Genomic DNA, 24,012 nt, shown 5'->3' with positions numbered 1-24,012 from the left:
CAGATTTGTGAATAATATTTGAGTGAAATAGGCCTTTTGTGTCCATGCAAAAAGTCTTAAATCTTTGAGTTCAGCTCATAAAAATAGGGGCAAAAACAGAAGTGTTCCGTTTATAATTTTGATCAGTGTATATACATAACAAGCTGATTTAGGGGTACTTTCTTATCGTGACAGGACTAAACTGTGGTCCATATAGGCACATAAGCAATCTGTGGAGCCAGAATTCTTGCTGGTTGGTAGGGGATCAAACACTTATTTCACTAAATGAAATGCAAATCAATTTGTAACCTTTATATACATTTTTCCCAAGATTTTTTGGATGATATTCAGCTTCTATAAGTTAAAATAAACCTTCAATAAAAATGACAGACCCTTAATCTCTTTGTAAACAGTCATATTTACAAATCAGCAGGGGATTAAATAATTATTTCCCTCACTGTATTTATTATCAAACATGTAATTTGCCTCGGATTTTGCTCAGTTTACTCAGATGTTATTCATTATTATATATTTTATTATTGATGAAAAACACTAAAACTTAATATTATATTGTAATAATTAAATTCACGTTCTACAGACAACTGCTAATCACTTGCATGCCGGCCAAAGAGTTGAAGGAGACCCCCCAAGCCTGTGTGACATTCTAATGCCATTAAACAAACAACACTCATAATAAAAGATGCCCATTGAGGTATAAAAAGTTGATTTTAATAGAGTATGGGTGACTGACACACTAGTCCAAATCAAGTCCAGTACATCTCAGAAAAAAACATGAGATATCTGTACACATCACACACACAAGTTCAACAGTTTCAATGAAAGATATTAAGAAAACACAACACTGTCTTAGTGTTTAGTGTTACAACTTGATACTTTCATTTTATGTTTAATCACAGAGAAACGAAGGAATAAAGATGAACAAGTTTTGGCACATGCAATGTAACATGAAGAAAGTATGACTATTATGTATTAAATGCTTAAATGTGCACATTCCACAGCACATTTAAAGGAACAGTTCACCCAAAAATGAAAATTTTGTCTTCATTTAATCTGAATAAATGTCTTTGTTCTGATGAACAGAGAATTATTTTTAGAAAAATGCTTGTAACAAAATAATTGCTTGTAACAAAATAATTCTTGGCCACCACTGACTGCCATAGTAGGAAAAAAAAAAATCGCCTTATAAATTTCTTTGTTCTGTTGAACACAAAAATATTTTGAAGAATGTAGGAAAGCAAACAGTTCTTGGACACCCTTGACCATTGTAATTTTTCCTACTACGGTAGTCGATGGGGACTAAGAACTGTTTGGTTACGAGCATTCTTCTAAATATCTTTCTCTGTGTTCATCCGAACAACGAAATGTTTAAAGATTTGGAACAAGTCGAGGGTGGAACAGAATCTATACTTTTGGGTGAACTGTTCAATTCAAATTAGACAATGTGACCTTGTTCTTAATTCTACATCGTTTTATTATAAACCCGTTCACTCGGTCCATCACATTGTTTCTCAGATGTTTTTCAATGCATGGTTATTGCTTAAATGTACCTCTGAACAGATGGAACTATGGGAACTCAGTGATGCAAAAAAGAGCCCTTGACTAAACATTCATCCTTAAAATTTTTGTTGTTTCACATTTTCCAAAGATTTGCAAATCTTTTAAATCTGATATGCATTTATCAAAAGAAATTAGAAAACAATGGAAACAGAAAACACATCAAAAGCTCCAGCTAGAAAATGTGAATCAGAAAGCCTATACGCCAAACTGGTAACCATTGATCAGCCAAGCAGCAATACTGCAGTTAAACCGAAGTTAAAACACTCTTAGCTTGATATATTAGTGTAAATGAACAAGAACCGCAGAAGAAGAAATATACCAACACTGTCATATGAGTTCATTCATTCATTAAACTGTCATAAGAGGCAAGTTGTGATCAATATAAACAAACTCTTCGAAGACCAAGTGTTCAAGTAGATTTTCCTGCTTTAAGTGCACAATAAAGGCTGAAAAGAACATTCACGTGATTCGATGATGACCAATACAATGTGATTCTTGTCATATGTACAATCTGATCTGGTCACTATCCAAATCTGAACAGCTGGTTCAACCCAACGCCTCACACATCATTTGTAGAAACAGCTTCTCATTGGCGGAGTGCATCAAATTTGTACTCCAAAACCATTGATGAAGAAATGATGCTTTCAGATGTCTTTAAAGATGATCTTTATAAAATCTTTCAGACCGTTTCAGATATAACAGTCTTCTTTTTTGTAAGCAACTTTCCAAGCCACTAAGGAATATTATAAACTCTCCACTCTTATACAACTCTACAAAGATATTAGCACAGATAGTAGATTTTTTAGTGGGACACGAAAAAACATTCAGATAGGAAGAGAGAAAAATCAAATGGGATTTATGTCCATCTAAGATTGAACAACGATCAGCATTGCGTGCATAAATCTATATGTATAGTGTTATACATCAGGCACACTTTGCGTTCAGCACACAGAATACTGTGCAATGACAGTTTAAAGACACGTGATCTTTGTCTTTAGACAGCGATTTGTCTGATGCCCAAACATGTCAACCAGAGCTCAGCAGAGTCTGGGCAGCAAGAGCATGTTTGTAAGTCGCAGAGGAAACCCAGCATCACATGGATTCACTTTCTGCATGCACTTTAGGTGAAGCACTTCAAGCAAAAGATAAACCTTGTAAATATTTGGTTTTCCTCAAATGAGTCAGTGTTTAACCCTTATGGAGTGTCAAAAAAACCTTCACAGTGGACACAGTCACCTTCTCGTTGTCCACAACAAACCTTGTACACAGATGCACTGTGGAAACAAACAACTTTTTGTATTGTTTTCAAGTATTTTCAACAGAGGTGTTTTCTAATTTGTCCTCATTTTTCCAGCGTATGTGGAAATATTGAATTAGGCAATCAGGAGTGAAGCACTTTGGGAAGTGGAAGAAACAGATGTTCTTATTTGAAAACGTAGGTCTGCATACAAGTAGTTAAGCGTGAGAGGCAACAGCACATCTTTAAAAGCCGTCGACTCAATCTCTCCAACCAATCATTGTGTGGTATGTCAGCAAACTCAAGGCTTTTTACCATCCGCTTTAGCTTTTTCGTTGGTGCTGGACTTTAGTTGTGTCATCTCCACATCAGCAATGGCTTCTGGGGGTAGATTATTTCGCATACGGTCGATCATTTTCTGATAGGATGCCTTCTCCTGCTCCAGAGAACGGATCAGGTGCTTCATCTTGCTCTCGCGTGAAAGGAAGCTTTCCATGCTGGTCTCCAACGTTTGAATCTTCACACGAGCCGCCTGTTAAAATAAAAGTCAAAAATAAGCATGAGGTAAAGAACACACATCAGTTTACAAACGCAGGAAGGGTGGGGTAAGAAGTGTCAGTAGGTATATGTGTTGCGCCTTTATTCTAGGAAACCATGTTGGGGTCACATGACAATTATCATGACATCATTATTAAAAAGGGCCATAAACATCTGCTTGGATATAAAATAAATATTTTATGTGTTTCTTTCTGTTTTATGTTAGCTATATTTTATGAATTTTCACTCTGCATTTCCTTTTGATTTTAAGGAACGAGTTGTCTAAGGAATAATGTGAAGAATATTTTTCTAATAATAACACAGTGACATTACTTCTTTACACATAGAGTTTCAAGCATCAAACATTCTTTAAAAAAACGTGAAACACATTGAATAAACACTTTTTCACGTTTAATTTATATAGGAATGCAAAAGTAAATAGTAATATCTGTGCAGTTTTAAATATCTAGCAGTGTGACTTTTTAAAGAACAAAGACAAGCACATTTGTACTTTGCTGCCCCCTACTGGCAAAATTGGCGTAGCACATTCTTTATCACAACCTTGACTTGCTTTTCCCATGTAATAAAAAAAAATCTAAACAAATATGAAACATCACAAACCTGTAATTTCTCTAGTAAGTCCATGTTCTGTTTCTTGAGCTGAACATTGCTTTTCTCTAGTTTATCTAGTCTATCAGACTCTTCTGATGGTGGAGGAGCATCTGAGAGCTCATCCTGCAGAACATGGTACTCCACTTCATACGCATGCAGTTGCTTGGAGATGTCCATCTCTATAGCCTAAAAAATATTTCACAAGGACAGCTGTTATCAGGGAATATGGCACAGGAATGTTCTTTAAAATGAAAGTTTCTTAGATTTTTTTAATAAAGGTAAATATACAGCAGTAAACTATGTGCTAATGTTTTTTTTTTGTTTTGAGAAAAACTAACCATATTATCTATAACTATGCCTACGATTTGCTATAAAAAAAAAGAGTCTTTTAAATTAATATGTCCTGCCCAAACTTCCCATTTGAGTTGACAATGTCAACACAGAAAAAGGAACTGAAAAATGAATGGGGTCAAAACGTTTAGTGCTGCCTTTTTGTATCTACTGTGAACTCAATTTAACATGATAAATATACAATTTAATTTTCATTGAATTTCCATGTTTTATTTTACAAGCATTCTTGATTTTTTCAAATCAAGACAAGTTGGACCACCTTGTGACCAAATTATATTAAATAAAAAATACAAATACAAATACATATATATGTTTATAAATATACAATTATAAACTACTATAAAACTATTATATAAAATATAAAACACAATATATATATGATTAATAAATGGGGTGTCTAGCCATGTTTAAAATAATACACTAGTGCTCGGCTTACTGCATACTACAAAGCATACAACGCTTGTTACTTTTTGAAGTATGTAAAACAGTATTACAGCAGGAAGTGTGTTTTTTATCAAACTTACCTTGGCAATGATCTCTTCCATTTGGCTGTGAGTGAGGGTGGGGATGGTGGATTTAAGGAAGTCCACAATACTTTCAAAACCGTCGCACTCCAGTATCTCTCCCTCGTGACTGCTCAGCAAACACAGGGCCACCTTAAAAATCACATCTGTGCCTTGGACAAACAGGAGATCTGCCACACGGCATGGCACAGCACAGCACACACATACACACAAAAAAAGAGTCAACACCCATGCACAATAACATATTTTACTTTAGAAAAACTACATACAAATATGTGGATTGTAAACAGCTCGACCAAATCTTACAAGATCACTTTACCCCTAACTCTCAGGTTTACAATATTCACATGATGCATACACTATTGCTCGTTGGGTAGATAAATAGGAAGTGAAATTTACCAAATATACAGGCAACAAAGCCGAGTGGGAACTGAGAGGCGAAAAGAGTAAGAAACCAGGGCGCGGCGTACAAGCTGGGACAGATCTCCTGTTCCTCCAGGTGAGTGTACAGGTTACGATGATAGTCGTGAAGCAGTCGGGACAGCTGGTACATCTGAATCTACAGCCAGAGGAAAAAAGAGTGAACTTTAATCACACTGAAATGAGACTGAACCAGACTCTCTCTCTCTCTCTCTCTCTGTGAGTGATTAAACATTGGCATATCAGATGATGAATAACCACTAACAGCTGAGGAGGAAAGACTAACTGAACAATGTACAAGAGGTGGAGACAACTGTGTGTTTGCTTTCCACTTGTTGTTTATGGGAATGTGTGACAGATTCAAGTGAGGGCATATGGATTCATTCCTTCATTACATAGTAGTCAAAACTAATTTTACCCACCATGAAAAATCTGCTATTATTTTGGTCATGTTCTTCCATACTTACAGAATTCTGAAGACTCTGTATTTACAATGAAAGTTTGTATATAAAGCTAATGTATAACTGTTTTTAGGTGTGGTTACCATAAAAGGTGAAGAAATGCTCTCTGGGTATTTGATATAACATGAAGCTGAGCAAATAATGACAGAATTTTTATTTGTGGATGAATTATTACTTTAAATCCACACTATTCAGCCTTCTGTTTATGCTTAACTAGCCAATATAGTATATTGAGGTTCTATTGGCGAACCGCCCAAAACCCCCCCACAAAAATAATATTTCTACACAGTTTTTAACTCTTAAATGTGTTATTTAAAAACAGTTTTATTTAACCAATAATGTCAAAAGTTTAAGAATTAAACAATAAGTTCTGCAAACACAGTGTTCCTTTGTCATTCCGTTATAATTCACGAAAACCTGTTCAGCAACATTCGTCAACAAGCACATTAAACAAAGCAAACATACCAGTTCTGAAATAATGACGACAGACACGCTCAAACACATGCACACACACACCTGCAGAGAGATCATGTCAGGGCGGTACTGCCTTCGGATGCCCAGGTCGTACATGAGGAACTTGAGCGTGTCGAAAGCCTGCTCCTCGCTCATATGCAATAACAGCAAACCAGCCACAAAACTGATTCCCTGGCAGTAGCCCACCTCCGTGTCCAGCAGGGAGTAAGCCTTCAGTAGGTTATACAGAGACAGCTGCCCGGCACCCAGCTGAGTGCTGAAATACTGATGTGTTGGGAATGTCCGACCTGGAAAAAAACAGGAACATTATTTCATAGACATATATACAGTCTGTATGTGTGAAATATATCAATACTCTACTGTTATTAACTTAATATCTCTTAAAATACGATAGCATGTGTCTTTACTGGGAATCTAACCCGTGAGCTTAGCATTGCTATAACACTTGATGTTTAAATGAGCTTTAGCAGTGGTTCTCAAAGTGAGGGGCACTCCCCCTACGGGTTTAAAGGGGGCGCAAAACAAAAATGTTTGAGAGGCACTGAGCTATAGGAAAATGTAGAAGTTCTTAGGTTTGATACAGACCCAGGTCGACCAGGATGGAGTGTTGTTGTGCTGTCAGCTGCTTCAGAAGATCCTGATAAGATGTATCAGGGGGCTGTTGCCGCTGTGGCAGGCGGTTACGCAGACGATGCTGCTGGAAGAGCAGGAGCCACACCTCACCTCGCCTGCTTTTAGGAACCCCTGCAGTGCACACATAAACACAAAGAAACGGAGTGAGAAACATCGGACGTGAAAAGCAGATATTCAGTGACTCCTTTAAGGGATCATATGACACGGCTAAAATCAATATTATCGTTTGTTTAAGATGTAATACAATGTGTATACACGATTTAAGGTTCAAAAACGCTGAATTTTCCACATAACGTGCATGTTTGTATATACTCTTTGCCCCCTCTCTCTGAAAAGCTCATCGTTCTGAAAAGCGAGGTGTGCTATGATTGGCCAGTTGACAAGTGCGTAGGGATTGGTCGAATACGGCAAGCATGTGACAGAAATGAAATGTCTCTTACCATATTTATAACATCTGGGTGAGCATTCGCTTTAAGATGGAATGCATCTTTTGTTCCAACACATAAATTGTTGCAATTTTACGTGTCTAATACATGCTTGAGCAACTTATAACACACCAAAGACACAGAAAAAACGTATTCGTGCCATATGACCCCTTTAATAGAATCACTCCAACAAGAATTGAAAAACCCAACTATGCTTTAACAGCAGTAACCAATAGACACTGACCTGATGTACACAGAAATAATGAGTTTTTATTTTGGGGTGAACTGTCTCTTTAACTGCTTCAGTGACAAAATGTCAACTTCTTTTAGATAAGCCGAAAACTTGTTTTAATATCTCCTACTGATTCCAAAAATGTCTCAATTTTAATCACATGTACCGAACATGGTCCAACATCTAATAGCTTACAGTATCCTTGTTCTGAGATTCAAACATTGCTAAGCGCTACTTAACAAAAAATCTTGTGGTTTAATGACCGAGGTTAACAGATTGTTAAATTGTTTACCCTGATAGACAGCACTGTGGATCTCCTCCTTGTCCCACTGTACTTTAGTGCGACACGGGCTGCTCAACTTCCTGTCCCACAGGGCCTGCACCTCTTTTGAGGACTGACACACTTCCTGGTAGTCCAGCTTCATCTTACGAATGTGCAGTTCATCACGGCTGGCTGTGGGGAACAGAAAAATATTCCCATACTAAAGAGCAGTGCCGCATCTCAGTCTCGCATACTATCCGTGCTTAATAGTATTCAAAAACAGAATTAGTATGTCACAAATCGTAGTATGTTGAAAAGAGTTTTCCAAAGATTCCCGGATGGTCTACTATTTCCGTTAGAAATTCGAAGTGTAGGATGATGGTTGATATTACCCACAACTCACCGCCAGTTTAGTGACACTCCACTGCATTAATAAAATTATATAACTGAATCACGTAATTAATAAATATAACGATATAGTTAACATAAAACAATGAAAAAATAAATAATTTAATTGAAAGAAAATGCTGTATTTTGATGTCTCTGACAGTAAGTGGGCACAATGTTGTCTAGGCAGCAATGACCACTTCCGTTTCCTGTTAGTATAACCAGATATTGCTTTGAGATGTAACGTGACAGAACATGATAGCAATCAGAATAGCACAATATTTACCTAGTTTAGAGAGAAAATATTTGGCAAGTTGCAGATCACCTCATGGAATAAATCTGAATCATCTCTCAGCTTGTAAAAAAACTTTACAGTAATGCATTAACAATGTAAGCCTAGCAGTCAAGCTTGCAGTGCCGTGAGTAAACACTTTCAGAACAATGCTGACAGTATATTATATATTAGAGACAAAACCTCAACTTGTTTGTTGGTGCTTTTGAACATCTTAAACTCAAAGTAGATTTAGTCTCATGCTGATTTATGAGCCACATTAAAGTCAAACACTGAAATCATGCTGAAACATTTTTTATTGTGGCCAGAACAGTCAAGTAGCCAGAAACAGGTTATTATATTTCTTACCTTCTAAGTTTATTCAGTTTGGACCATGAAATGGGATACAAAAGCAGACAGAAAAACTTAAACTAAAGGAAACACACAGAGGAAAGTAACTGATGGGATTTGGCCAACAGAGGGCGCTGTTTTACAAGGCTTTGCTGTTCCGACACAAAATCCAAACATTAACTTTGCATTGTGTTGCAGAGCTTGAAAAACTGGTATTATTCAAGCCTTTCTGAAAGACTAGGGATAAAGATGTAGCCCAGAGGTCACAGAAATAAAAAGGAACAAGAACGTCATCTAGACATTCTGATCTATATTTAACTTTGCCCTAGAATGTTAAGGTGGAGCAAAGGCACTTGCCCCTCTAAAAATAAGGCCAGGGCAAGAACAACAATCTAATCGGATTGATGGCATCTGGAAATACACCACTCTCTCACTTTATAATGTTGCGTATAAGAGCCAGTGCACCTAAAAACTGCATTTATTTCTTATGAAATTTACTTACAGGTTGTACCAAATCTATAAGGCATTCGGTCTTCTTATCTACTTATGTATACTTGTTAAAGACACAATATGGATCAAGCAGAGGGGAAGATTAGCAATGATTTAATTTTACACACAGCTAAAGACGTAAATCAAATGTGAGTGAGGTTGAAAATTAAAAAAAAAGTTGTGTTTTGTGCCACCAACCTTCCAGGCGCTGGTTCTCCTTCTCCATGCGGATGAGCAGAATTTGTTGGTGGATGGCTTTTTTCCACAGGGCCCTGTAATTGGCTGGGCTTCGCTGACCTTTTTCGTCACCGAAGCTCTGGTCTGTGGACAAGGGGCTGCCCAGAGGGTACTGACCCTGATCCAAAGACCGAGGAGAGAGAGGCAATAGCTCCCGGCCATCCATGTGGTCTGGAAAACAGTTAACATTAACCAAAACGCATCTATGACTTATGTTTATATTGAATGTAGAGAGAACTAAGGGGTTTTGTGAATGTAGTTTTGTGGGGGTAGCATGGAACAGAGATTGTATTAAAGAGTAAAAACACGGCATGTTGACCAAATTTATTTGCCATGATGTGAAGATATGCCATTTATTCATTTAACAAATGTTTTTCAAATTTTCTCTGATTTTACATAGCCCTCCACAGTAAATCAATGAAGAAGATATTTAAAATGTTATGTTTTATGAAAAATATTATTTTAGGGCTTCCTCAAACAAAAAATGTTTTCTTTTTTGTTGTAGTTAGCCTTGAATCTAACTATAAAAGATGATCACCATGAGGCAGATGTTTTGCTCTAAACCTTACAGATCAATGATTTAACCAGCACTGTTGACTATAAATAATACAGGTGGGAGGACATAAGGTCACACCTATTTGTTTGCGTATGCGTTCCCATCTTTCCCTCTGTGTCTATAGTACTCAGAATTAGAAGTATATAAAAACAACAGTAGAACTGCATGTTCCCATTTATGGCTTCATGAAAGTGTGCGCTTGTACCCACCCATGTTCTGCATAGTTGCTGTGGGTTTGTTCATGGGTGACGCCACCCTCAGAAAAATCTTCTGACGCCAAGAAACTCTCCGCGGAGGCACCAGAGTCAAAGAATCGTTGCTACAGACTGACAGAGATCTCTTCCTCCCTTCTCCATTAGCACTATCAAACAAAACACAGCGATTCAAATAACAGCAACATTTCAAGAGAGTACACACTGTGCCTTTATTAATACATGTGGTCAAACCTTTAATAAACAACACTACCAGTCAAAAGTAAGGAAACACAATTTCAAATGTGGGAAATATGTGGTGCCTAAAAATAAATGCATCAAAGTCGTCACCCTTTGAAGAATGTGCGAAATCTTAATGCTGGTCTCTTGTTGGCTCATTTTTACTCATTATTTGGTCCAAGCAATCTATTTCAACAATATTTTTATACAATTTTAGAATAAATTAAATGAATGTGTTAATTCAAGTGTTGGCACAATTACATTTTTTGTCTCCTAAAGACCTTCAGATTAAAGGACCAGCGTGTCAATTTTTGGAGGATCTTTTGACAGAAATGCAATATAAGAACTACATCTTCATAATGAAGCGTTATGTTTTTGTTACCCAAAAATTTGCAATTTCCATCTACATACATTGGCGGTCCCCTTGCAGGAAATGTTGTTGCCATGTCGCCATGTTGTTTCCAAAGTATCCCTAAACAGACGAACTGCTACAGAAGGCCTGTTGTAAATACGTTTTCTCATTCAGGATAGAAGCGAAAACGTGGCGACATTTTAATCCTCTCAGCCTCCGTAGTGCTTTGAAAGGGAGGGGTGGAGTGAGTGGTTGGTTGCAACCACATCGCCAGATGGCGATAAAAATACACAATGGTCCTTTAAAAAAAAATTAAGATAAAGAAAAACATTTTTGTCAAGTGTTTCAAACTTTTAACTGGTACTGTACACATATGCATGCGTCAATGTGTTACATGTTCATTAAGCAATGCATTTAAGCAGAAGCTCATAAAGCCGAGCATTCGGTGAGTTGTAATAGATGTTAACTGGATTCATGCATGGTTTTAAATACAGACAACCCAAACTACCTTTTGAATTAAAGAAAATTGTTAGAAATTGGAAATAAGTAAACAACTTTAAAATTAGGAACAGATGAGTAACCCAAACAAGAACTTTACACATATTATATTTCGCTGAAAATCAATACAGCAAAATACTGAACAACAATAAATAAAGGCCTATAATTAGACATAAACATAACATGTTAAAACCAAAGAGCTTCTCAATAGTGAAATAGATTACATTTAAGTATATGGGATTGATCTCTTCTCTTTTAAGGTTTACCCGGCAACGTCTACTAGACGAATGCATATTCAAGGACCCCCAAGTCAAAAGAGCAGAAACAACAGATGTTCATATATGAGTCAGGAACATGCTAAAAGACTAAACAAAACTCATTTTTATCCTCCTAGTCTCTGCCTACTTCTCTTTATCTGTCACTATCCTTAGTTACTACAACAAACCACTGGCAACCGCAAGGAAGCAGAAGAAAAAGTTAATGAAAGCATCAAACAGATTTAAATGTTATGCATTAAACACTGTAGAAATACACAGACCCTGACCGTCCCTCGACAGACAGGTGCGCCGCAGCAACCTTACACTGCACTTTCAATAACAAAGACATCTGTTGACATTCAGAATCCAGAGAAAAAGACCTCGCTCCAATTTGTAGTAAACCGATGGGCCAAGGATATGTCATTTTAAATGTTATCTCCTCCTTTTCACTCCCAAAGCACAGGATCATTATAGCCCATGGTGTCAAGAAAAAAAAGGGCGAATGCACATGAAGGCACATCTTTAGTCATTAAATACACGGTGGCTTTTTGTTCAGGCCAACGAGAGCTGATAGTTCAAGCCCACGGCACACAAAGCCCTGTCAAACAGCACTGTTCTGAAAAGAAGCTTTTGGGATAGAGTAAATATCGCACATTGGGCTTCACTGTGGGATCTCTATTTTAATACATTTATCCTTGACAACTGCTGCTATGAATTCTTCACAGGCGTGGAAGGGCACGTACCATCAACATGAATGACAGACGCTGCTTAAGATTTGTCCTTAAACCTGTTAAAGGGGTCATGGCATTACATTCTCTAGTTGAAACCAATGTTAATATGAACATACCAGAAATCACAGAATATCAGAAATAGCATAAACCTGTTAAACAGAAAAACTGTAACAAGCAACTATTTTATATTAGAAGTGTAGGCACTACATCTTTTCGGCAACTTTCCTAATATTTATACTCACATACTGTGTATTCTATGTGTTAGCTGAATACCCAATAAAGCGCTTCTTATTTACATATCTTCTGTTTCTGTTTTGAAATAGTGTCTGAAAAAAGCTTTCAATCCAAAACATGTTTGCATTTATTTCGCTAGTCGCTTTATTCAACAAAAAAATGTGTTGATTCTAAATTTTGTTACTTCTCATATGATTTAAGCAAGCTGTTTGTTTCTAAACAAATCATACATTTTTTGATGAACATTTGTGAAGTGCAAAAGAAAACGTATACTAAAGATTTACAGAATAACTAAATCCAGCTGTCATTTGGATAAAGTTAAAAAAGTTATGTTGATGTTTAACTCTTAATTATTATCTAACATAAGTCAGGATTATTTTCAATAAAGCAAAATAAGCATAGCAGAATCCATATTAGTAGAAAGTTTTGAGGCAGTTTGTTATAATATACAGTAGATGCTACTGAAAGCTTATGTTTACATTACTACACTTAGTTAGTAAAAATAGCAACATGCAATTTGGAAGCATCCCTCAAATCCACTGGACACAGTCCAACAATGTTGACAGGAAGAGAGACAGGAAGTTAGAGAATAGCTTCTTCTTATGTACAGTACGACACATTGCCTGAAGCTTTGGGTTAAGAAATAGACGGACGCAGAGATGGTGGCTGCCAACAGCTCGAACCTTAGGCATCTCTGAGCCCTGAGGAAACGGACACCAAACAGTCGGAGATCATGGCCCCCGCTCACCTCTTAACACTCCCGCTGTCCGGCAGGGAGCCAAGGGAGCCCTGGTAAAATGTTTTCAGGAAAGAGGGGGTGTGGAAAGATGAGGAGAGGCTGAAGGTTGTCTCTCCCTCAGAAACACTGCGTACTCTTGAGAAACCAACCGGACTGAGAGAGCCGGAACATCAAGGGCCCACAACAGATACACATTACTTTAAAATGCGAAATAAAAACACTGTTGCACTACAATCTATGAATTTGTGCTCCTGAGCGGATTAAATCTACAGGTGTTCCTGGGAAATAAGACATTTTTAGTTTTACACAGATAAAAGAAGGTGTCAAAAAGAATGGATCAGAAGAGTTTTGTCTATAAATAAACTCTGAGTTTAGCACAAAAGCAAAAATTTTAAATAATTTCAAGAACAAATAGTCAAAATATGAATCATAAAAAATGTGTACATACATGTGAATATACTGTTTATGTTAAAATTGGAATGACAGCTGAAGGAATGTACATATTACAGATAATAACTTAACTTATTACAGGATTAGCTTAAAAGAAGTACAAATTCTGTACATCAGTTGTCAAATGACCATCATACATCAGTTTATTGTAGTGTTTTTGATTTTTCAGTTCTAAACTGTTATATGAATTAGTGCGGAACACATCAACATCTTCGACCATGTTAGCATTGTAGTTAGCAACGTTTTATAGACGGTTTCAATGCAACAAAATAAACAACAGTTACTGCGCATGCACGCTTTTGTGGTTTGGTATTATTTTGGGTTACCAGTACTAGAACCATTACTTGGCCAAACTTGAATGCAACAGATTGTTTATTTAACAAAATTATCATATAATAAAATAGTATGATAAATTAATATAAATTAAATAATTACACTGCTAGCCACTAGCCAGACCGAACAAAAAGCTTTGGGCAAGTTATCTTCGGGCCAGGCACATGCATCTGATTAAACCTTCTATATACATAATAAACCATATTTATGATTTCTGTAAATAAACAAGCCACCATTTCTAACACAACGAGCTGTTTTCAGCACAAATCAGCACATTTTCCGACTGTGTGCGGAGGCATCACATGATCACAAGCTGGAAACAGATGGAAAGATAAACTGCTTCATCACATGGGGCAAACAGGAAGTGATGCATTACCTGCTCTGCAACAGCTCCGGAGCCAAAGACTGCTGCCTGCGCAGCGGTGCCTTATAGGCCTGAGATGAGACCTCAGTGAAAGAGATCTTCTTTTTAATGGGCGGGTGGCTAAAGGTGTGAGCTCGCTGACGGAACTGCGGGGCATCTGGGTCGTCGTCAAGGTAACTGGGTGGAGTTCCAGGTGGGGAGTCACCGGGAGAGTCGCCCTGCTGGGTGAGCAAAGAGAAACGGGAATAGATCAGTGAGGAGCCAAACACACTCCTGATAATTACATCCAAAAGAGGACAATGTTGTGTCACTTTCACTTATATTTCTTTGGTTTAAGACTATTTAAAAAAATGCAGCACAAACCTTGAAATCCTCAAAACAACGCTAATCTTATCTTACTCAACTTATCAACCACAAACAACTGAAGTCAAATCTAAAATCAACACTTGATACCAGCAAAAAATGTGAAACACTCCTACACCGAGCAATTTACAGAGACAAATGTGCTCAACCTTGAAATTTCAGACAGACAAAACACTTGATGCCTCATGCCAACTCTATCAAACTAATAATTGTCAACAATTCTCAACTCACCCATTATTTCCCCTCGCCCCGTCCAGCCAGTCTCTCAAACCGCTTCTCCAAAAGCAAGTAGCAAGGATGTTAGCGTGACTACACACACGCTTTGTGATCTATTGTATGGTAATATCTTGTGTCCTGTGACACATTAGACACACATGAGGTAGACCAGAGCACAACGGAAAGGTTTTTTGCTGGTGTTTACTGTGCAGGCTTTAGGAAAGGTCTTTCTCTAGCTCTCTTCCTCACTCTGTTTCCTGTCCCATTTCTACTAAGGTTCCTGAACCCATGCCCTACTGTTAGTCAGTCTACAGCATGGCCAGGAAACCAGTAACGGCTGCGCAACGCTCTCTTCAAATTACAAACCCAGTTCACTTCCCCTAGCTGCCAACAGCTAAATTTAGGAAAAACAAATGTTCCATAATAGGGTTAAAAAACATGTTGATGCTTCTATTGGCCGAGAAAAAGACAACGAATGGGGAATGGGAGCTGCTTAACAGCGCAAAATATTTTATACAGTGGGTACAGAAAGTATTCAGACCCCTTCAATTTTTCACTCTTTGTTATATTGCAGTCATTTGCTAAAATCATTAAAGTTCATTTTCTTTCCTCATTAATGTACACACAGCACCCCATATTAACAGAAAAACACAGAATTGTTGACATTTTTGCAGGTTTATTAAAAAAGAAAAACTGAAAAATCACATGGTCCTAAGTATTCAGACCCTTTGCTCAGTATTACGTAGAAGCGCCCTTTTGATTTAGTACAGCCATGAGTCTTTTTGGGAAAGATGCAATAAGTTTTTCACACCTGGATTTGGGGATCCTCTGCCATTCCTCCTTGCAGATCCTCTCCAGTTCCGTCAGGTTGGATGATAAACGTTGGTGGACAGCCATTTTTAGGTCTCTCCAGAGATGCTCAATTGGGTTTAAGTCAGGGCTCTGGCTGGGCCATTCAAGAACAGTCACGGAGTTGTTGTGAAGCACTCCTTCGTTATTTTAGCTCTGTGCTTTGGGTCATTGTCTTGCTGGAAGGTAAACCTTCGGCCCAGTCTGAGGTCCTGAGCACTCTGGAGAAGGTTTTCGTCCAGGATATCCCTGTACTTGGCCGCAGTCATCTTTCGCTCAATTGCAACCAGTCGTCCCGTCCCTGCAGCTGAAAAACACCCCGACAGCATGATGCTGCCACCACCATGCTTCACTGTTGGGAGTGTATTGGACAGGTGATGAGCAGTGCCTGGTTTTCTCCACACATACCGCTTAGAATTGAGGCCAAAAAGTTCTATCTTGATCTCATCATACCAGAGAATCTTATTCGTCACCATCTTGGAGTCCTTCAGGCGTTTTTTAGCAAACTCCATGCTGGATTTCATGTGTCTTGCACTGAGGAGAGGCTTCCGTCGGCCCACTCTGCCATAAAGCCCCGACTGGTGGAGGACTGCAGTGATGGTTGACTTTCTTCAACATTCTCCCATCTCCCGAATGCATCTCTGGAGCTACCTCTCTCACCAAGGCTCTTCTCCCCGAAAGCTCAGTTTGGCCGGACGGCCAGCTCTATGAAGGATTCTGGTCGTCCCAAACGTCTTCCATTTAAGGATTATGAAGGCCACTGTGCTCTTAGGAACCTTAAGTGCAGTAGAATTTTTTTGTAACCTTTGCCAGATCTGTGTCTTGTCACAATTCTGTCTCTGAGCTCTTCAGGCAGTTCCTTTGACCACATGATTCTCATTTGTAGCCATCTCAAGGATGATCAGAAGAAATGGACAGCACCATTTATTAGTTAAGTATTATGAGTGTCAGAGCAAAGGGTCTGAATACATAGGACCATGTGACATTTCAGTTTTTCTTTTTTAATAAATCTGCAAAAATGTCAACATTTCTGTGTTTTTCTGTCAATATGGGGTGCTGTGTGTACATTAATGAGAAAAAAAATTAACTTAAATGATTTCAGCAAATGGCTGCAATATAACAAAGAGTGAAAAATTTAAGGGGGTCTGAATACTTTCTGTACCCACTGTATACGAAAAACTGTAAATCTATAATGTAGCTTACAACTCTATGTAAAAACTAGCATCATTCCCTCTGTAAAGTGTTTTATAGTTATGCGTTTTATTCTACACAACCATACGATAATGTCTAAGCAAGCACCTGACTAACAAAATGCTGTGGCATCTTTTCTAAATAAAGACCTAAATGTATTATGATCAAAAAACAGGGCCCACTCATTTCTATATGTGCCTAACATGCACAGACCTCTTAAAAGCATTTGATCTCTCAAGCTGCCTTTTAAGTGATATTTCACCTAAAAACTCAGATTCTGTCATTATGTAGCTTTCCTGTAGCTCAGTGGTAAGAGCATTGCGTTAACAGCACAAGGTTGTGTGTTCGATCCCAGGGCATTGCAAATACCTATGTAAAATGTATAGGATAAAGCAATGTAAGTTGCTTTGGATAAAAGCGTCTGGCAAATGCCTAAATGTAATGTAATGTAAATGTAATGTATTCGCCATTTTGTTGTTCAAAACCTGCATGACTGACGTTTTTCTGTGCAAAACAAAAATATATTTTGAGATATCTCTGTGATCTCAGTGGTTTTGAGTTCATAAAACGGAAGTCCCAGGGTACCAATGTTTTTGGTTACTACCAACAATTTTCAAAATTTTGCTGCTGTTTAACCAGGTATCTCTATATTTTGTGATTTTTATTTATGTTATAAATCATTTTTATTAGTCACCCTTTATGGTTGTCACTAGGTTTTGCAAATATCTAACTCATAAAAAGTCTTAAAAACTGCTTGTCAAACTTGGAAAACACAGTATTAAATAATTTAAAAAGTAAAAAAAAATTCTTTACCCCAAAACAGCAAATTTGCATAACTGAGGTTTCGGAATGACAGCGAAAATATCTTCTGTGTTCGACAGAAGAATGTCATACTGGTTTGTAAAGACTCAAGGGTGTGTAGACATGGAAAGAATTTTCATTTTGGGTGAACTGTCCCTTTAAAAATATTGAATGTGATTGCATAGCAAAGCGAAAATTATTTGAAATATAGCACTTTAAGTAAAAACACTTCACAAAGATACATTTGATACGCTGCAATACATTGTTAAAAATGAAGACAAAATGAAGTAAGTGGTGTCAAAATTGGACCATAGTTACTGAACACAAGTGAGAACTTGAGGCAAACTGACTCCACAAATCCACAAAAATGACCTTGGAAGAACATGGGTTGATGCAATTGCAAAAATGGCAAAAAAAGTGTTTTATGCAAGACAAATATCTATCTTAATCTTCTCCAGATGTCACTCAGTTTTATACTGCATATTTAATTCAATGGAATTCATAATCTGGGTGTTACAGATTACCACATAAATGTTCTAAAACTTTTAGGATTCTCAAATTGATTTACAGCTAATGGAAGGCAGCCATGAGCAAGGAATTGTGAGATTGCAACAGAGTAGTGCTTAAGCATGAAACGGAGCGTGACAGGATCACACTGAGAGGGCCGATGAGGCCATGTGAGGGCCCTGCAGGAAAGCAGAGCTGAGCGACTTGTTTTCGTGTCCAGAGGCCTGAGCGTACAATCACACACACCTCACATTTCACACCCCACCGAGACAGTGAAAGAGAAATGGGTGATCTGTGTCAAAACACGCCACCCCCAGCCAGAGAGACCCATTGACCTGACTGACAGCCCAGTGTCAGTTGAATTACTCAAACTAATGCTGAAACACACTTATTGTACTTAATAGTATATATAGTGTGTAGTATATCATGATGCAGCATTTTGTATTATTCTCAGCATGTGGTGACAATTGACACCACAGAGACTGGAAGCAGCCGGACAGAGACATGTTTTTTGGGAGGACGAACTGTGATTCAAAGGACAGATCCTTATTATCATGTGTGATGTGAGAGGAGGAGGTACTCACGCGGTCAAAACTTCCCATGCTGCCCAGACGCATGCGCATACGATTGGCACCCTGGGGAAGAGAGAGTTAATGTTAAACTAAAACAGAACAAACAGTCTGTTCCATTAAGGCTCGAGAATCTTAAGTAACTATTGGCTTTTGCATGAAGAACAATACGACACAAACGGACAACACGCACAGACACAGACCCTTGAGAAGATGTTCTCCAGGGAGCTTGTCAGAGAACTCCGGGCTTTGTTCTTAAACAAGTCCATTTTATTGCGTCCTGAGTTATCAGAGGTGGTGGTGTTGGCAGCATTCTGTTGAAATATACAAATATGAGGGAAGGCAATTAGTCAAAAGGTAGTAGTATGAAAAAATACAATTTTCCAGAAATCTTTGGAATGTGTGTGGTGATATTTTACTCCGTCAACAGACTTTATATTATTAAGATTAAAATGTTTGCATTTGGCAATTCTTTGAGGCGATAAACATTGCATAAAAGATAGAAGATGATAATGTGGTTTGCAAGAACAAGAAATCATGGACAAAAACACCATCCACAGCAAACTCAACACTCGATTTAGGGTGTACTGTCACAAGGCAATCTGAACTGTGGCCGAGCACGTTTGACCCTCATTTGACTAGTGTGATCGCTCCATATTGCGCCCGGACATGGTTCGTTTAGTGGTCCCTGGCTCGCTTGGAAGAGGTGGGCCAGAGCAGGGTGCGTTGAGCTCGGGCGTGGTAAACATGTAGTGTTAGCGCAAATCACGCCTGAGCGCAGAACTGAGAGCATGACGTAAATTATCCGACTGTTTAAATTCCTCCCTGAGATTAAGCTGTCACCATAAAAAACTGATAAACAGAGCACTTACATGTGCAGGCGTGTGTCATCGCAGCCAAAACTACTCCAGGTTTCTCAAACATATTCCAACATGTGTAACGGTAAGCTTAACGATAACAAAGTACGAGATGGTGATTTAAAAGCAGTGCTCGAATTGTAGGGGGGAAACCAGGCCCCCCCATAAGGCATTAGGGACCCCCCATAAGAAGTAAAAAATAGACTTAGGGTATCCAGCAGTTACTTTTATTTGAGTAAAAATGATAATGACAAATGTGTTTAAATTCATGCAATGGATATGGTTAAGTTTTGTGAATTAATTACTTACAATAATTTATATTTAGTTTGTTTATGGGGTAGTTGTCATGTCTCTTTAAACTTTAAACGCCCCGCCCCACGTCTAAAGACTGCTAAGCGCAGGACATTGTTGACATGACTGCTTGATTGGCGTTGCTCTGGTGAAGCTAACTTCAGCTAAGAAATGAGAATAATAAACCTCCACTTGTAGTCGGGAAGAGGAAGCTTCTACTTTTTTGAGGGGTAATTTTCTCTCTCTTTATATCTTTCCACTGTACTTATCAACTGCATGTCATCAGGCCTAGTTCTGGGGTGCAAAAGATTTCGATGAAGTCGAGTGACAGCTTTTTAGTAATTGCAAAGGGAGTGATGGTTGTGCGGTTTCTGTGCTATATATATCCATTCAGAATTGTATAAAACTTTCATACTGCTTAGACTTATGACCACATACAAGTTTTCGGGAATTACATCGGCATAGAAATACGGGATTCATTCTTGAAATAGCTGTGATTGACATATTGATAGCCATAGTTAGTTTCTGAATAAAGCAGACTTTTGGACTGAAATAGTTAAATAGTCTGCTGACTGACAGACTCACTCATAACAGTCCTACAGGACGTAACTTTATAAACTACACTGAAATCGTTGAAAAATCCCCACAACACTAACACAAAGACTGACAGCCGGTCTTGTCACAATTTATATTTTTAATATCTAATAAACTAGATTCTTGCATTTAAATACGTTTTTTTGAGAAAAAGGTCAAGTGTCAATCATCACAAAGTGTCAGTGGAAAATAGTAACTACTACATTGGTAAATAATGCTAGAATTATTCTGTTGGACGTACACTTCTGTTCAAAAGTCATTTTCGTTGTGCATATTATGATCAAATATATTGTCCATTCTTTATAAATTGTGTATTGCAAGACTAACCCATACCAAAGAAAAAATCTTATGGGGGACCCCTTATAAGACTTGATTCAATTCGAGCACTGTTTGAAGGCATAATGAGCTGTTTACTCTCGTATCGCTCTCGTATGACAATGACATCATTGAAGCAGGATAGTAAAGAGCAATGTGAGCAGTCCAGTGGGGGAGTGTGGAGGGGGGACAATCGCGCTCAGGAACAGATGAGAGCAACGGGGGTAAATGTGAGTACGCCCTTAGGGGTTCTGCCCCAATCTATAACTGTTTTCAGATTATGTTTACAGTATTGTCTCATCCATGAAGGTCACAGTTTGCTGACTTGATTTAACAGCTAGTATGGGTGGACAAAGTCATGCTGTGAGTCTCGCTAGACACAAGTTGTGCATTCATGTGCGTTTTTTCTACCTGTGGGGCCTCTCCAATATGAACGTGAGATTTCTGCTTGGTCTCACTCAACTGCCGGAGGTGAAGAATCACAAGCTCGTTTTCTTCCTGGTCCGATGTCGGCTTCATTTTCTAGTGCATTCAAAATAAAATCGTTTTTTATAATCGTTATTTCATTTTCGAAAATATGTTCCATGTATGCCTACCTGCACCCGCTCGAATATGTTGACCTGTTCGTTGTCGCTCAGTTGGGACAGGTACTTCTGAATAGCTATTTTTGCTCTGGGAGGATACAAGCCTGGAACATTGAGAGAAAGAGACTAAAATGTTTTGCTAAATCGGGGCAAGTACTGTAAACTGAATGAGCTTAGTGAATGCTGTACCTTCAATTCTCTCGCAAAGCTTGTGTAGGTCGTGCATTGGACAAGCCTCGCACAGTTTGATTTGGTTTTTGGAGCTCTGGAGGGCTGCTGCTGTGCTAAAAGCTTGCTTCATGGTAAGCATCACTTCATCTACCTGAGAAAAGCATTTTCACACAAAGAATGCTTGGATTTTAAAATCAAGCTAAATGAAAAACAAAAAACAATTGAAAACTATGGGTACAGTAAAACAGTTCTTAATAAATCTTATTGGATAATGTGTGACTGTGAAATGTGAATGTAAAAACAACTATTTAGCATAGAAATTATTAAGTAAAAAAGGTTTTTAATTTAATCTGTGTAGCCTAAATCTGTTTAATCACTATCATAGAAATCCTTCTATCAAATAAAGGAAAAAAAGTGATTTTATATTTTAAGTAGTTATTCTTGATATATTTCAGCCCATAGCTTCACTGTACATGCATCACTGTGTCATTTATTTTTTTGCGACAAAGCAACACATTTAAAAATGATTTACAAATGGTAATCAACACCAAGCTTGTAAACAAAACAAAAGCAAGTAAATCCACCACGTTCGCATACGAGTACAATGAATCTTATCTGTATATCATGTGCAAAAACACATGGTTTTATTCATCATCTGTGTGGATTCAATGGGTAGGGAAATCAGTACTAAAGGCGAAGGATAGGCAGAACGCCATTGTTTCCATTGTAGCATATAATAAATAATAGAACAGTGCTGTGAGAACAGGTGCTGTAAGAAGTCAGACTCACCAGAGACTCGCTAGCGCACTGGAACACATAACACACATACTGGCTTGTGCCAGACTCGACTACATCCCGACAAATAAAGCCAAAGTGATCTGTCTGTTTCACTGCCTGCGAACACCAAGAACATCACAAACAACCATACAGAAAGTCAACAATGTTATATGACAGTACAGTTATAACAGTTTTTGCTTAATGTAAATACAAATAAAGCTGTTTCTTAAAAGAAACCTGAACTTCAAAACACGTCTGGTTGGCACAGAAGATGTTTTGTAAAGCACTGTTATTACCATATGGTGACATTAAATATGAGACGGAGATGAAGATTATCACTAACACCACATAAACCCAAGAGACTAATCTCTGGACATACAGACCTGTGAACAGGATGAGATGTCTTTGAAATTCTTCTCTAGAACCACAGATTTGGTGTCGGGGCTGATGAGGTTCACTTCAAACCGACCAACCTGCACAACAGGTTGAACTTTGAATGTACATTTTTTTTATTGAGAAAGAAGCAGCAGAAATAAGAAAAACAGTTTAGAAATTATAATCTCTAAACAACTATACCAATTTAAAGAGACGGCGAGTGATTTTTTAACCAAATGACCTTAGAAACACCTCTTGCTGGAAAGTATTTAAGGAAAAATGACCCATGCTTGAGTGCGTAACTGGCATGCATATAAATGACCAAGATTAGTGTTTCTGCTCTCTAAGAAAATACATTTGCATGTACAACCCATTTGCACACATAGAGCTGTTTCCCACTTAAAGTTAAAGGAAAAGATTACTAAAAAAGTATTCCTTTTAACTAGATCACAGTCTTAAACTAATGCCACTAATGAGTATAAATGCTAAGGACCTGAAATCAGTACCTGGAATAGCATCGTACGATTCTTATCGGAGTCTGACGGCTGCACGTTATTGGGCGCGCTGGCGTGTCTCCTACGCGTTGACCCCTTCCCCGCCGTTTCTCTGGACTTCTTCTGCAGGCTACCGGCCAGGCTGCTACAGCGTGTCCGGAATTCCTGTGGCTCCCCAAACCCCGAGTCCTCCAGGATGCATTCGGGAAATGCTCCTCGCAGGTTGCCCGCACTGGAGCCGCTTGTCAGGTCCACTTTCCCATCGCCCACCTCAAACAGCTCCTCCTCGAACGAGCCGGGCTCCGGTTTAGGTTCCTCGACTTCACAGAGAGGAGCACGGAGAGGGTCATCTCCCACAATGAATTCCACGGGGGTCTCGGTAGAGCTTCGCTGCCCGTTGAGAAGGCGCAGTCGCTTGCGTTCGATCTCGTGCTGACGGAATTTATCGATGCAATCGTCGATCATAGTGGACGGGGCTTTCTTTTGGTTGACAGTTACTTTTCCACAGTAAAGCACTTCAAACTTTTGGGAGTTGTAGAAAGATTCGTCGTTCTCTTGCTTGGGCTTGCTTTCCTCCTTAAGAGCAGCTTTGGACACCTGTCTGATGCTGCTAATAACCTCAGGCACCTGGTGAAGAGGGTAAAGGATTAAAA

At 38.4% G+C, this 24,012-nt stretch overlaps 1 protein-coding gene across 3 annotated transcripts in view; it reads right to left on the bottom strand.

Annotated features, from left to right (window-relative positions):
* Positions 1-686: 686 nt before the first annotated feature.
* Positions 687-24,012, bottom strand: part of tbc1d4 (TBC1 domain family, member 4) — a 28,806-nt gene continuing 5,480 nt past the window's right edge. Inside the window, exons 2-20 of one of the 3 annotated variants that reach the window (XM_056755513.1) lie at positions 23,372-23,986; positions 22,874-22,963; positions 22,503-22,607; positions 21,732-21,864; positions 21,555-21,646; positions 21,370-21,480; positions 19,105-19,215; positions 18,917-18,967; positions 14,418-14,623; positions 13,268-13,411; positions 10,226-10,377; positions 9,422-9,631; positions 7,756-7,917; positions 6,759-6,917; positions 6,216-6,460; positions 5,218-5,377; positions 4,819-4,988; positions 3,953-4,129; positions 687-3,326 (exon numbers count right to left, since the gene is read on the bottom strand). In XM_056755513.1, the coding sequence (XP_056611491.1) occupies positions 3,096-3,326; positions 3,953-4,129; positions 4,819-4,988; positions 5,218-5,377; positions 6,216-6,460; positions 6,759-6,917; positions 7,756-7,917; positions 9,422-9,631; positions 10,226-10,377; positions 13,268-13,411; positions 14,418-14,623; positions 18,917-18,967; positions 19,105-19,215; positions 21,370-21,480; positions 21,555-21,646; positions 21,732-21,864; positions 22,503-22,607; positions 22,874-22,963; positions 23,372-23,986 (3,324 nt within the window). In that variant the 3' untranslated portion in view covers positions 687-3,095. Of the gene's footprint in view, positions 3,327-3,952; positions 4,130-4,818; positions 4,989-5,217; positions 5,378-6,215; positions 6,461-6,758; positions 6,918-7,755; positions 7,918-9,421; positions 9,632-10,225; positions 10,378-13,267; positions 13,412-14,417; positions 14,627-18,916; positions 18,968-19,104; positions 19,216-21,369; positions 21,481-21,554; positions 21,647-21,731; positions 21,865-22,502; positions 22,608-22,873; positions 22,964-23,371; positions 23,987-24,012 lie in introns of all 3 variants that reach the window. The other 2 variants (XM_056755512.1, XM_056755514.1) reach the window with 2 other exon arrangements.

Source organism: Triplophysa dalaica, chromosome 8 (assembly GCF_015846415.1).
Source record: "Triplophysa dalaica isolate WHDGS20190420 chromosome 8, ASM1584641v1, whole genome shotgun sequence".
NCBI lineage: Eukaryota > Metazoa > Chordata > Actinopteri > Cypriniformes > Nemacheilidae > Triplophysa > Triplophysa dalaica.
This window is presented reverse-complemented; position numbering and strand designations above follow the sequence as displayed.